The 14,838-nt window shown below is 51.5% G+C and overlaps 1 protein-coding gene across 4 annotated transcripts in view; it reads right to left on the bottom strand.

Annotated features, from left to right (window-relative positions):
- Positions 1–14,838, bottom strand: part of TTC13 (tetratricopeptide repeat domain 13) — a 44,931-nt gene that overhangs the window by 16,410 nt on the left and 13,683 nt on the right. For 2 of the 4 annotated variants that reach the window (XM_079763490.1, XM_079763489.1), the window contains exons 5-11: positions 11,833–11,898; positions 10,669–10,761; positions 7,177–7,293; positions 6,052–6,162; positions 3,180–3,262; positions 1,869–2,010; positions 1,469–1,643 (exon numbers count right to left, since the gene is read on the bottom strand). In XM_079763490.1, coding sequence (XP_079619616.1) covers positions 1,469–1,643; positions 1,869–2,010; positions 3,180–3,262; positions 6,052–6,162; positions 7,177–7,293; positions 10,669–10,761; positions 11,833–11,898 — 787 coding nt within the window. The remainder of the gene's footprint in view (positions 1–1,468; positions 1,644–1,868; positions 2,011–3,179; positions 3,263–6,051; positions 6,163–7,176; positions 7,294–10,668; positions 10,762–11,832; positions 11,899–14,838) is intronic. The other 2 variants (XM_079763492.1, XM_079763491.1) reach the window with 1 other exon arrangement.

The following is a 14,838-nucleotide window of genomic DNA, read 5'->3' as shown; positions in this document are numbered from 1 at the left end:
GGAAAGGGAAGGGATGGGAGGAAAGGGAAGGGATGGGAGGAAAGGGGAGGGATGGGAGGAAAGAGAAGGGATGGGAGGAAAGGGGAGGGATGGGAGGAAAGAGAAGGGATGGGAGGAAAGGGGAGGGATGGGAGGAAAGGGGAGGGATGGGAGGAAAGAGAAGGGATGGGAGGAAAGGGAAGGGATGGGAGGAAAGGGGAGGGATGGGAGGAAAGGGAAGGGATGGGAGGAAAGGGGAGGGATGGGAGGAAAGGGAAGGGATGGGAGGAAAGGGAAGGGATGGGAGGAAAGGGGAGGGATGGGAGGAAAGGGAAGGGATGGGAGGAAAGGGAAGGGATGGGAGGAAAGGGGAGGGATGGGAGGAAAGGGGAGGGATGGGAGGAAAGGGGAGGGATGGGAGGAAAGGGAAGGGATGGGAGGAAAGGGGAGGGATGGGAGGAAAGAGAAGGGATGGGAGGAAAGGGAAGGGATGGGAGGAAAGGGGAGGGATGGGAGGAAAGAGAAGGGATGGGAGGAAAGGGGAGGGATGGGAGGAAAGAGAAGGGATGGGAGGAAAGGGAAGGGATGGGAGGAAAGGGGAGGGATGGGAGGAAAGGGGAGGGATGGGAGGAAAGGGGAGGGATGGGAAGAAGGAGAAGGGATGGGAAGAATGGGAGGAAAGGGAAGGGATGGGAGGAAAGGGGAGGGATGGGAGGAAAGGGAAGGGATGGGAGGAAAGGGAAGGGATGGGAGGAAAGGGGAGGGATGGGAGGAAAGGGAAGGGATGGGAGGAAAGGGAAGGGATGGGAGGAAAGGGGAGGGATGGGAGGAAAGGGGAGGGATGGGAGGAAAGGGGAGGGATGGGAGGAAAGGGAAGGGATGGGAGGAAAGGGGAGGGATGGGAGGAAAGGGGAGGGATGGGAGGAAAGGGGAGGGATGGGAAGAAGGAGAAGGGATGGGAGGAATGGGAGGAAAGGGAAGGGATGGGAGGAAAGGGGAGGGATGGGAGGAAAGGGAAGGGATGGGAGGAAAGGGAAGGGATGGGAGGAAAGGGGAGGGATGGGAGGAAAGGGGAGGGATGGGAAGAAGGAGAAGGGATGGGAGGAATGGGAGGAAAGGGAAGGGATGGGAGGAAAGGGAAGGGATGGGAGGAAAGGGAAGGGATGGGAGGAAAGGGAAGGGATGGGAGGAAAGGGGTGGGATGGGAGGAAAGGGGAGGGATGGGAGGAAAGGGGAGGGATGGGAGGAAAGGGGAGGGATGGGAGGAAAGGGAAGGGATGGGAGGAAAGGGGAGGGATGGGAGGAAAGATCTGGCTGTACATGACAAACAGAAACATCTAGTTCGCATCCCGCCCCTCACCACGGGGTGGCTGTGGACAGGCTCCCTGGAACCTGATACTCAGTGGTCACAGGGAACGTAGGAGACCAGAGGAGCAATGCGCTCTCTAGCTTTCCGCGTCCGATGCAGTGACCGCCGTTGGGGACTCACCGCGGAGGTACTTCACTTTCAGGTACTCCGGGCTGGCCTTCTGGCCGGGGAGCGGGTCGTTGAGCATGACTTTGGTCTGTGCCTTTATCCCCTCGTAGAACTGCCCCATGGCCACGTGGCTGAGGCCTCTCATGTACTGGCACACCTCGTTGTAAGGCTCCAGCTGCAGACACCGCTGAGGCGGCGAGGGAGGAAGCGCCGTGTTAGTGTCAATCCGGTTTAAGGAAACGCTCCAGTGCGTTGTCCTTTCATCTGGAACTGGGCGAGCGCTCCCTCCAGGTGAGATCAGACCCAGGACATGCTGTGAATTAGCCCACAGGACAGGGCTCCCCACCAGCCCATTCACCCCACGACTGCCCCGGGGAGCCGTCCACACCTGCAGGCCGGCTCGCCCCCTCACCTTGAAGTTCTTCAGCGCCTCCTGCAGGCTGCCGTGGTGGTAGAGCATCAGGCCCCGGAGCTGCAGCGTCTGCACGTGGTTCTGGTTGAGCAGCAGGGCCTTCTGGAAGCTCTCGGTGGCTGCTTCGAAATTGCCCAGTTCTCTAGGGGTTTCACAAGAGTCAGGCACACGGTACAGACACGTCAGTTCACATACTCAGGAAGTCAGCTTCAGAGTTAAGGTCTAATCTGGGAATCGGAGAGCTTGGCATGGGTGTTCCCTTTTTATTTTTATTGATGTCAGAGAGGAAGGGAGAGGGAGAGAGAGAAACATCCATGATGAGAGAGACTCACGGATCGGCTGCCTCCTCCTGCACACCCCACACTGGGAATCGAGCCCACTTGTGCCCTGACTGGGAATCAAACCATGACCTCTGGGTTCTTAGGTGGATGCTCAACCACTGAGCCACGCCAGCCGGGCCCTCAGAGTTTGGAAGAGGGTCTCTGGTTACTGTCTTCCTTTTCTAACTTTTATAGAACCTCTGAGTAAGTCGGAGTGTAATTTTTTCCCCCAAAGCCTAAGTCAGAATGGCTCTGCTTCTGAGGTCCAGGCATGGAGCCAGGCAGCCAGGGTCACAGCACAACTTCTCACTCCCGACAGAGATGCGTCAGAACGGTAACACTTCATCCCTCTACTCCAGCCCGCACACAGATCATAGCCACATGGGTGACAGCCTTAGTGATGGCTTAAAGAACAGCAGCATCAGCTTGTAAGGCCACTATTCAAAACCATCCCCCTCGCTCTCACTTTCCAGACTGACATACACACACACGGAAGTTAAGAGCATAAGCTCACGCATCATGACACCCTCTGACACGTGGTTCCGTCTGTATCCAGAGCTCTCAGCAAGTGCGTAAATGCCTTTGCGACTTAGAATGACCATTTCTTTTGGTTAAGAAACGCAATTTCGGCCCAGCCAGTGTGGCTCAGCGGTTGATTGTCGACCCAGGTACCGAGAGGCCGCCGGTTCGATTCCCGGTCAGGGCACATGCCCGGGTTGCGGGCTCGATCCCCAGTGGGGGGCGTGCGGGAGGCGGCCAGTCAATGATTCTCTCTCATCATTGATGTTTCTGTCTCTTTCTACCTCTCCCTTCCTCTCTGAGATCAATAAAAATGTATAAAAAAAAATAAAAATAAAAAAAATAAAAACTGATTTATAAAACAAAGAAAAGAAACACAACTTCGCTTGGAGATCACTCCTATCTGAGGCTCTGGCTTCCGGACTCGCCACCCGCCGGCTGCCCACTGCCCAGCCGGCGCCCCTCCCCTCACCTGTAGGCCTGCCCCAGGCTTTTGTACGCATCGATGAAGTCAACCTTCTGCTTCAGAGCTTCTTTGAAGGATTCAATCGCTTCCTGCAAAAAGCACATACAACGTTGTTTCACTTGCATAACAGTTAAAATGGAGTTCTGCTTAAATCACTAAAGCACCTGAGTGTACATTACACATGGTCTCTGAGCGGCTTTAAATAAGAGGACTTCAAAAAGAGAGAGAGGTAGGAAGTACAACCAACTGAGCCTGGAGGGTTTACTTCAGTCAACAGCTCATCCCCAGGAACCACAGCTTCTCCCTGCCTTTCCTCAGGACCTCAGCCTAAAGCTCTCACCTTCCTATGAATCAGTATCACTTCCTTCACGAATGGAAGCCCCGTGGAACCACAAAGCCCACCAGCTGTGGGAAATAACGCAGACGATCACAACAGACCCAACAAAAAGGGGGGAAAGCAAGCCCAAGGGGAAACTGTTCACAGAACCAGTAAAAGGGATCCTCGACTGGCTGTCTGAAGGATTCCCATGGTCTTCTCTACAAGGAAAAAGCAACAGGGACGCAAAATCAAACAGAAACCTTGAAGGTGGGCGTGTGGGCCTGGCTCCTGGCAGCACCGTGGCAGGTCCGCGGCTGAGGGAGTGGGGGCCGCAGGGCACCCCGCCGCCGGGAGGAGCCGTAGCAAGCACAGCGCTGGCTGCCGTGGGGCCCTCCCTGTGCAAACCGCTACAAAACGGGCCCTTCTGTTTCAGAACCGACATCCCAGGCCTAAACCGGCACCCAATGTCTTTTTCGTTCTGATGGGATCGTGGGCTGTAATAAAAGATTACGAAGACATTTCGCACGTTTCCCCAGGAAAGGAAGTGTCTTACTTAAGTGAATGGCTACGGAGTCTCATGCTTTAATGAGAAAGATTTTACAGCTTCTGTGATCATCATTTCATCCTCATGAGATAGTTCAGAGCAGAAAACTACTAAAGAGGTCACATGCCCTGCACATGGGAGGCACTCAATAAATATTTAATGATTCGGTAGGCACACAAGATAATTTTGCAAAAGCGGTACAATCCTAACTCTTTAAAAAAAAGGTATGCATTCCCTGCTTCTGGGTTTTCTTAGGGGCGAGGAGGGGGCAGCGAGAGAGGCTGGCTTTTAAAAATTCTTCCAAGGCAACAACGGGACAACCTGCACTTGCAGGAATTCAACCACGAAATGTTAAAGACCACTGTAAACTAAGCTTCCTGTTAGGACGTACTTTCGATTTTTAAAAAGTTTTGCAACTATATTTTCACTTCAACAAACATGTACTGAGCGCCTACCACGTGCCGGGCAGTGCGAGCACAGGGGAGACAAAGGTGAGCGGGTCACGACCTCTGTCCTCCAAGCACTCATGGAGTTAGAAGCTAGGATCCGCCCGGGGTGTTAGAATTCGCACTAAGAACTACAACAGAGGCACGAGTCCACGTCCGGGGAACAGAGGAGACACAGCTACCTGACCCGATACAGCACAGGCTCCCAGAGGAAGTGGTGGGAGCTGGGCCTCAGAGAACGTGGAGGAGAGGAACTTGGGAAGGACAGAGGCCGGGTGGACGGGAAGGGGCTGCGCAGGGCACAGGGTGCTCAGAATTGGGGGGCTGGGGGCGGGGGAGGAAGGGGTCAGCAGGAGTGCAGGCAGCTCGGGTGGGCGTGGTGGAGACGGAAGAGTCGGGGACCAGGCCAGTGTGAGGGTGGGGGCTGCAGGCAGGGGAAGGGTGTGACCTACGGAGGGGCTCTAGACGGGGTCACGGCTGAGCAACAGCAGAGCAGACAGACTGGAGAGGGGAGAGAAGAGGGACAGTGTCTCAGAAAGAAAAGAAGGGTCCGGTTCGGGAGACACCCGTAAGAGCCAACTGAGACGGCGCCGGGCGGCTGTTTGGGTGTGGGGACGAGGAAAAGGGAGTTAGGGAGCGTCTCAGCTGAAGAGCCTGGGTGGGGTGAGGGCTACCCATCGGGAGGGGGCGGGAGGAAGGACAGAGGCGGGAGGGGGAGGGTCGGAGCCCGGGGGGGGGGGGGGCGGGTCCGTCTGGGTGTCTGCGGACGTCTGGGGAGGTGCCCAGGGCCATCGGCTGCCCACTGCACTTACAGCATGCTCGGACGCCACAATCTTCAAAGTCTGACTTCTCTTCAGCTTTTAAGAGGCTTTGGTTTCGGGGTTCCTGTCTAATGACTGCTCAGCTCTCTACCTCATTCTGCCAAAGAGGGGACATAGCAGAATCAAGATGTGAAGCCATTGGGAACAAAGAAACTACGTTCGAATGCGTCAGCCTCGACGGGGGTGCGCGGGCTCTGGGCTGGCTGGCGGGGGGGTGGTGCCGCTCACACCCCTGGCCGGGCCTCCTCCCGCTGGAGGGCAGCCAGCTCTCCCTCTGGCTGGCAGCACCACCTCAGGGAACTCTCAGGGTCCAGGCTGATCGAAATACGTGCTCAGAACATACAATCTCTTAAGTATCCTTGAAACACAGATACAACAGAGAGAATCCAATAGGACAATGTTGGCCGTTTTTCCCTGGGAAAACCCCAAACGCTGGTACAGCTATGACCTGCACAGCTGTGCCATCTGCCATGCAGTATTGCCTGGTAGACTTCTCATGGGTTAGACCGTGACGTAAACAAGGGCTCACCCATCACCCACTTCCTGGATTTCTGAACGGCTGTTGGCCTGTAGCGACCCCTTCACCAGGGACACAGAGGTAATCTAAACTAAGTTCGTTCATTTAACGAAGGCGTTTCACCACTGACTCAGCTTCCAGTCTGTGCCAAGCTCAATTCCACGGCATCCTCCCCACCGCGCGGCGAAAGCAGAGTCCGCAGACCGCGCACGCGACGCACGCCGCGTTCACCTTCAGGAGTCCTCTGTGAAAGAAAGTGAGCCCTTTGTACAGCATGGCGATGGGCTGGTTTCTGTTCAGCTCTAAGGACTGCTGGAAGTCTTCGTGGGCCGTGGCGTAGTCCTGTGAAAGGGAGAGCGGAGAGAATGAGGGGGCATCCGCTAGACACCGGGACATTTCCGACATCTGACCGGGAGAGAAAAAAATCCCCATTTATTCTGTGCCCTTTTCAGCCTTAGAGGAGACGGTTCAGGACCATAACTAACGAATTCTTATACTGTTAAAATAGTTGATTTTCTTAGGAAATTGGTGGGAAAACCGACCAAGGTTTAATGTAAGTATACTGTTTCAACTATTAAAAGAGTATTACTCTAAGTAATATCCAAGTCATAATCTGTTAGAGGAACTTTAAAATTATTTTTCTGGTACTAACAGGTTATTATATTAAGTACTTCTAAAACAATTATGCTATTGGAGCTCCAGTGGCGCAATCGGTTAGCGCGCGGTACTTATAAAACAATTATGCTATAAATCAACCTTCAAATGTATTATGCTGAGATTTGAAAAATGTGTATTTTTTGCATTAAAATTATTATAAAAATCACATAAACCTAAAAAAGGGAACTGGGCCAATCATGAATGCCACTGTGATGATAGAAGACCAGCCTGCTAGGCCGGGCTCACCCACATTAGGAACCTGCGGCCTGGGGAGCCACATTAGCGCAGGTCATGGTTCTTGGGTTGATACCCAGAGGAATTCAAATTGTACCTCTGGGTTTAATAATCACACTGACAACAGCCCACCTGCTTCCCTACGCTGACCTCTGCGAGAAAGGCTGAAGTGTAATCCAGGAACCCAATTTCTCTTCTGCTTCTCTCTCGTTCTCCCCCCCTCCGCCCCGGCCAGTTAGTTCCTCCTGACAGTTCAAGCAAGAAATGTGTTCTTGGTACTTGATATTGCTCTACGGGTTCTATTTCAGCTAATAAAATAAAATAAAAATGCTCTTATAACTCACGGTTTTGTATCACATACATATTACTATACAGCCCCGAACCCAAACCTCCCCGAAGCAGAGGAGAAGTGAACTCGATGTTTATCGTCGCGGAAGGAAGTGTTTGTGGGCAGAAACCACTCACCTCTGAGATGAAGTACAGGGTCCCCCGGTGTCGGTACAGGCGCGCGGAGGGCTGCAGCTGGATGGCCTTGGTCAGATCGCTCACCGCTTCATTAATTCGTCCCAGAGGGGACAGAATCTACAAACCCAAAAAGGGGATCAGGGAAGAAAACTCCCAATGATCACCCCTAAAACTGACAGTGTGTTCAGTTACACTTCAGCACACTCCACTCTCAGCATTCCTCTCTCCGCAGACTAGAGTCCTTGACCCCAGGCACTGGGCAGTGAGGTTCAAGGTCAACTGGGACTGCAGCCACGGCCTGGTGCTTGTTCAACACTCCAGGTGAGCACAAAATGTTGCTTTTCTTGAAATGGGAACATTTCCCCCTCAACCTGTAATGACTCTTTCAGACCCAAATGTGGCGTGTCAGAATCAATCTGCAAGGACACTGGGAACCATCAAGACAGAGAAATGGTTGGGCACAGAGACAGCCTCCCATGACCTTGGGCTACGTCCTCTGAGGCAGGAAGTGCTGAGTGGCTATTTCTAAGGTTTCAGGGGTTTTGTAAGCCCTGGTGGGTTCATTCTTAACTCGAGGGTCATGAGCTGCATCGTAGGGAGAGACACATCGGCAAGCCTGTCTGGAGAGCTCTGCTGACCCAGCGACCAGTGTGTCCAGGCCACGGGACGCCACAGAAGGCAGCTCAGAAGGCAAGAGTGCACCGAGAGGACGTGAGAGACCCCACGTGGGTGTCAGCATGCGCGCATCAAGCTCACGCACGTTCTCCTCAGCAAGTGTTCTTGGGTTAGGGTGGGTTTTCTCCTTACAATACAGGTCGTCGTTTTGATCAAGTTTTACTAACTGGCTGCCCATTCTGCAGAAGCTGCCAACCAGCAAAACAGAGAGGATTCGGGCGGGCACATGGCCGGTGGCAGGAATGCTGGCTCAGAGGAAGGAACAGAGCGTAGGCCTGAGAACCCCAAAGGCAGAGTGGGCGGGGCTTCCATTTGGAAGGAAAAACATCCCTATTAGTTTATTAGCCCCTCGGTACAGAACCATGATCAACAGACAGAATAATGACCTGAGTAACTAAAAATGCTGAATTATGTTCATTAAATACAGACTATTTCAGAAAGTTAAACATTTTTCCTAAGGTAATTTTTGATATCCTCTCTAATAAAAGAGAAACATGCAAATTGACCGTACCTCCGCTACACCCACAAGCCACGCCCACCAGCCAATCAGGGAGAGTATGCAAATCAACCCAACCAAGATGGCGGTTAATTTGCATACCCAGGCCAGAGGGAAGACTGAAAGCAGCGTAGAAAGAAGTCAAGTGCTGCAGAAGGGAGCGAAGCTGCGGAGAAGCAAGCAAGCTGGGCGGAGAAGGAAGGGAAACAGGCAGGGTGGGGGAGAAGGAAGGGAAGCAGGCGGGGCGGGGGAGAAGGGAGAGAAGCCAGCGGGGCTGCGGAGAATGGAGGGAAGCAGGCGGGGCAGCGGAGACCGCAGCAGGAAGCCCTATTGCAGGAATCTTCCTGCAAGGGGCCTCTAGTATATATATAAAAGTGGTATGCTATAATTTAGCTGGAAAAAATCGCCACGTAGTGACATCATTGCCCAATGACACTGGAAAAGGGGGAGAGTACTGTGTATTTTTAAGATAACTGAAGATTTCTTTTCTAATTACCAATGTCTTTTTGGGATACATAATTAGCTTTTTATTAGATATACAAAATTTTTAAACCTTCCAAATAAGTCTTTTTTTTCTAAGTAAACTTAGAAATTAAATTCATGCTTTATCCATAACGTTTTAACCACCACGCAGTCACCAAAGTAGAGGAAGAAAGAACCTCAGGATTACATTCCACCATGGTCCAGAGATACTGAATCATATTATCGTTGTTTGAGAAAATTTCCTTCTAAAAGCCAAATCCCCAATAAAACAAAAAATGCCCTTTAAGAAACTGAACTCTAATTTAAGAGACTATAACTTAGAGAACAGAAACATCACAAATAGTTTTAAATTACTAAAATACGGCCGGTGTGGGTCAGTGGTTGAGTGTCAACCTATGAACCAGTCAGGCACATGCCCGGGTTGTGGGCTCGATCCCCAGCAGGGGGAGAGCAGGAGGCAGCCCATCAATGAGTCTCTCTCATCATTGTTTCTCTCTCTTCCTCTCCCAATAAAAACATATTAGAAATAAAATAAAATGCTTAGTGCTTCCTTGTTAAGTTTTCTCTCCCCAAAGAGGAAAAAGAAGTAATTTTTTCCTTTAGTTCAACTATGACATCCCACCTGATCAGATGACTAAAGTTACGTGTTATTCCGGTTAAATACATTAACATAAACTCTAAGCATTCCACGTGGCTACGTGTGCAGTAACATAAACACAACAGGAAAGGTGGATATTCACTAGTATCTTCTGAAAACAGTAAAATGAATACATTTCATTAAAAAAACATTAAAAGTGAGTGCCTTCGCACACATCCTTTCTCTGATCTGCACCCCCTCCTCCGCCTTGTTCCCCAGGACGTGGGGTCCGATCCGTCTCCAATCTCCTCCCCGTGAGGGGGAGGCCGGCCCCAGCCCACCCCCTGCCAACCTCGCACAGAACTCTGGGGCCGAGGCCACACCTCCCGGCTCTGAAGAAGCACCCTCAGCTCTGCTCTCGCGATGACCTGGGATTTCCACCTCACGTGACCTCCTGCTCCACCAGCGTTCCTTCAAGGTCTGGGGACAGGCACCCTTCCCTGAGCTGTGTCTCCATGTGGGCAGGTGTGTCTCACAGGAATTACAGATAAACACGTGCATACACGCGAGCACACACACGCTTTTACAGGCGACATGGTTCACTTTGACCACACTGTCATATTACGTTTGCTAAGATATGTCACATATACAATAATATACTTTTCCATGAACACTGACAGTAGTCCTTGTCGTAAATATAAATATTACTACTATGTGTTAAATCAGGAGTATCCTGTTTTAATACTAAATATTACTATTACATGCTAAGTCAGGAGTATCCTGTTTTAATACTAAATATTACTATTACATGCTAAGTCAGGAGCATCATGTTTTAATACTAAATATTACTATTACATGCTAAGTCAGGAGTATCATGTTTTAATACTAAATATTACTATTACATGCTAAATCAGGAATATCCTGTTTTAATACTAAATATTACTATTATATGCTAAGTCAGGAGTATCCTGTTTTAATACTAAATATTACTATTATATGCTAATCAGGAGTATCATGTTTTAATACTTAATATTACTATTATATGCTAAGTCAGGAGTATCCTGTTTTAATACTAAATATTACTATTATATGCTAATCAGGAGTATCATCGGCCCACAGTTGTTTGAAAGCATTAAGTACCGAGGAGGAAAACATAGCAGGCATATGGGAGCTTTAAAATTGACAAGTGATGAAATAATAGAAAAAAAACGTGAGCTTGAACTACTCCGGGAAGGGCAGAGGGAAAAGAAAACACACTCACTTCTGCTCGCTGCTCAAATACCTCTGGGCGGTCTGGTTCCAGGGAAATTACCCGGCTCAGCTCGAACAGAGCAAGTTCGGCATTCTTAATGTCCTTGAAAAGGCATCAGCTCAGTATGAGATGCACTGTTACTCAAGACCGGGCGGGACAGATTTCTGCAATAACAACTCAGTAATGATAGAACTACTGATTTAGAAATAAGTTCGAACTTAGCATCTGTAAGTCAAATGAGCTCAAGTACCAGGATTCAACTCACTCAAGTCTACCCACTCATCGACAGCACGCTGGACCCGACTCCTATCCCAGTTCCACAGATGGTAGAATCGTTTCTAAACTGAACCCAGTTAAACCCCGAATCAATGCATCTCAAGGGATGAGCAGGTGGACACCAGTAGGCAGGCAGAGGACACTGCTGACCAGCGGCATTGTGGGAACAGAAGGGGCCAAGTCAGTGTCAATCAAGCCCCTGAGCGTCCTACGCAACAGGAAGTCCAGGTAAGTTCTCTCTAAAATCCGCACAGGGCCCAGCCAGTGTGGCTCAGTGGTTGTGCGTCGACCTATGAACCAGGAGGTCATGGCTCAATTCCCGGTCAGGGCACATGCCCAGGTTGTAGGCTTGGTCCCCAGAGGGGGGTCGAGTTGTGGGGGTGGGGCGAATGCAGGAGGCAGCCGATCAATGATCCTCTCTCATCATGGATGTTTCTTTTTCTCCCTTCCTCTCTGAAATCAATAATATATATATGTGTGTGTCAAAAAAAACCCCAAAAAACCCCCGCATCTATGAAAGGAGCTCCAATTCCGAGCCCTCCTGCGCTGCGGATGCCCAGCCGCTGCCTGCACCATGGATGTCTCAGGAATCAGTTCCGGTCTCCTTTTCTCGGTCTGTGTCCATTCACTACAAAATCAAGTGCAGGCTGGCACAGACGGTCCCTTTAGGGGAGACAATATGGCAAAACTGCCCTCCGAAGACCTGGGCGGACATTCCCCGCCCACCACCTCCCGGCCACTTGCTCTCGAGTCAGCCCTCTCCTGCCACTTGCTCCCTGTGACCTGAGCAGCCCTCCGCACGTCCCGCCAGAGCTCAGCCAACAGTGAGCGTTCCATCCACCCTGGTCCACGGCTGGTCGTGTAGGCACTACGCAAGCGCGACTATTCCATACTCACATGTAGGCCCTTCTTTCCATAGGCTATCCCTCGGCCATAAATTGCACTAACCAGATCAGGCTCCTCCTAGTCAGACCAAAACAGAAACACGTCAAAAACTAGAAACAAAACAAAACAAAACAAAGTCAGTTTCTGCTTCAAGCACGTTCACGCCCCAAGTGACAGCTCTATGCTACCACACGTAAGTCCATACCAGTCCCCAACCAGGGAAATCTGTGTGCTTAAGCCCATGGGAATGAGTCACGCAGTAAGAGTTTAGCATTAAAAAACAAAACAAAATAAAAAAAACCTAAAATACTGAGCCCTGTGCTGGTGTCTTTCGCAGGCATCTCCTTTAGAATGCAGGTAACCCTCTCCACCACTCCATGGCTGGCAGCATCTGCAAGCAAGTCTCCCAGAAAACGGAGGCTGGGGAGTCGACAGCTGGGTGAGGCACCTTCCCAGTGTGCCTCCTGTCCTCTCCTCATGAAGCCATCTGGAAAGGGCCGGCGCTCGGAGCCAGCACGGTGAGGAGCAGGACACGCGTGGGCTCCACGGGTGGGTGGGGACACGTGGTCTTTGCACTTAGTGGTCAGACCATCCTGCAGCCTGCTCTCAGAGGGCGGAATGAAGCACCAATCAGGCCCAGAGGCAGAGCGACTGCCCAGCCGTCGAGCCCACACACAGGCAGGGGGACGTTTCTGAACCCGCCCCAGGCTCTAAGAAGGAAGAGGGGCAGCCTGTGGCTCTATGATCCTGGGTGGAACTCTCGACCCTGCTGAGGAATTTAACAGGATCGCACCAGACGGGCCACTTTAGAGGCTAATCTACGGCTCAGTTCAGCGCTGAGAGGGTGTCGGCCAGCCCTGCAGGAAAGACACCTCACCTCGCTGTGAGCAAAGAGAAAAAGTAAAGGGGACGAGGCCACGCACTGGAAAAAGAAAAGGCTGTTTCAAACAAGATGAGGGCCATCTACACCCAGCGGCTAGCGGGTGGGTTGCTGGCTCACGCCGTATGGGAAATTGGAAAAGTGCAGGGAAACAATGACAGATTTCTCGCTTCTCTGGGAAAATTCAAAGACTCAACGAAGATAGCCCACGTGACCAAAAGATGACTCGAGCTAAGGACTGGCTGCCTCTTTCGATGAAGGCTGGATTCGTCTGTCTCCCCAAGTCCCCCCACGGCTCCCTCTCACATCAAGACACTGCGCTCATGTCAGGCGCCCCCTGCGCCCCATGGGGCTGTGGGTTTGGGATGTGTAACTCGTAGGCAGCGGGCGTGAAAGGCTGGCCGTGCTGTTTGCTGAGAGGAAAAGGAGGACAAGTCACAGGGAACTAGAGGGGCGGCAGCGGCTCCGGTGTGACTGTGCGGGTGCCTGACTCCCTCTGGGGGTGGGGTTACTAGAGATGTTCTCCTTCTACGTGACACCCTGCTGCCTGCCTTTCAATTGTTTACAAGAAACACGTGTGCATCTACAAACAGAAAAAACGTTACGTACTACGTATTGTAGAAAATAACAGGAAATTATATTACGAGTAAACATCTTATTTAAATGGTAAATAAAACGTTTAGTATCGGTGACAGAAAATATAGAAAATAAAGAAAAGCACAAAAAGAAAGGGCCCCTGTCCCCTGCCACCCAGAGGCGGCACCGGAAGCACCCAGCCCCCTCCTGGCTGACAGGCAGAGCGAGCGGGAGAGGGGCAGCGGGGAGGGGACCCCGGAGGCACGGAGGTCAGACAGCCTTCGGGTTCCCTGGGCAGTAACCCCTGCCGGCGGGCACCGGCGGGCACCGCCAGAGGGCCTTGCCTGCCAGAGGGGCGGGCAGGGAGCCCACAGACCTGGTCCCCTGGGCCCACATTCTCCAGGGAGAGGAAAACCCACTCAGACCTGTAACGTCTCAAAACGACACTATCCAAGCCTTTCTCCCCAAACTGAGAAAACTTTTATACCAGACGATCGTTAGGTGACGCAGAAAGAAGTGAATTTAAATAAATACTTCTTCTCCTGGCAGGACGTCACCCCCGTGCACCCTGTGGCCACGGCCAGCCACTCTGGGAGTCCCCACCTCCCCGCCCAACACGGCGACACATGCAATCCTGGAAGTTTCACTGCCTGACTATGTCCTGTGTCTCCTTCCCGACCCATCGGCCCCCGACTGGCCACGGAAGCCTTCCTCCCCACCCAGGCTGCTGCCACGACCTCACCATCTTCCTACCTCCCGCCCCTGCAGCCCTGGTCTAAGAGCTGCCTACCAAGCACTACAGTCTGACCACGCCCCTCCCCTGGCTGGGAGTACCCACCTACAATAGCGACATTCCTATTTCTACTCTAATCCACAGTAAGAAATATTTTACATTGCAACCCGGTACACACATGTACATGCACATAACATATATACACACATGTATGCTGCGTATACTCCATATGCAGTATGATCTGACATCTTCTAGTCTGAGAGAAAAAGTGCATTTCTAAAAAGTGCTGTCTTGGCGTGCCAATTTCAGGCCCTACGAAAGGGTGGCAACTGGTAACTTGAAAAAGGAAGAAATCCCATCTAAATGCCTTTGCAGAAAATACCACTCGCCTGCCTTCTGTTCAGCCCGCTCACACGCGCGCCCCGCGCTCTGGAAGTCAGCACTGCGGACAGCTCCCGGACACCGCGGCTCCCCCAGCTCCCTGCACCTGCAAGCACCACCCCACCCACCCACCCGGGTTTCCAGAGAACGAATATTTCCACCTTTTAATATTATTCACTTCGTGCAAATGAAAAACCCTGGTATAATAAGGTAGTTCCTTTGTTGGGATGATGCCCACTTAGATGTCTCAAATAAAGGCCTCGTTCACGATCCTCATCACATTATTTACACAGTGACTTTAAATTTCAAAAAGATTTGTTCTTCCACCACAAAGCTGGCTTTTTAAAGTAAAACTCAAAAGTCAGTGGCTCGAAGACAGACAAATCCAAAAGGCCATCACACAGCAATGTGAGGAGGAACACGTGTGGGCTAAGGTGCAGACACACAG

The sequence above is a fragment of the Cnephaeus nilssonii genome (genome assembly GCF_951640355.1).
Source record: "Cnephaeus nilssonii genome assembly, chromosome: 23".
NCBI lineage: Eukaryota > Metazoa > Chordata > Mammalia > Chiroptera > Vespertilionidae > Cnephaeus > Cnephaeus nilssonii.
The sequence above is the reverse complement of the archived record's forward strand: the minus strand, read 5'-3'. Positions and strand labels throughout refer to the sequence as shown.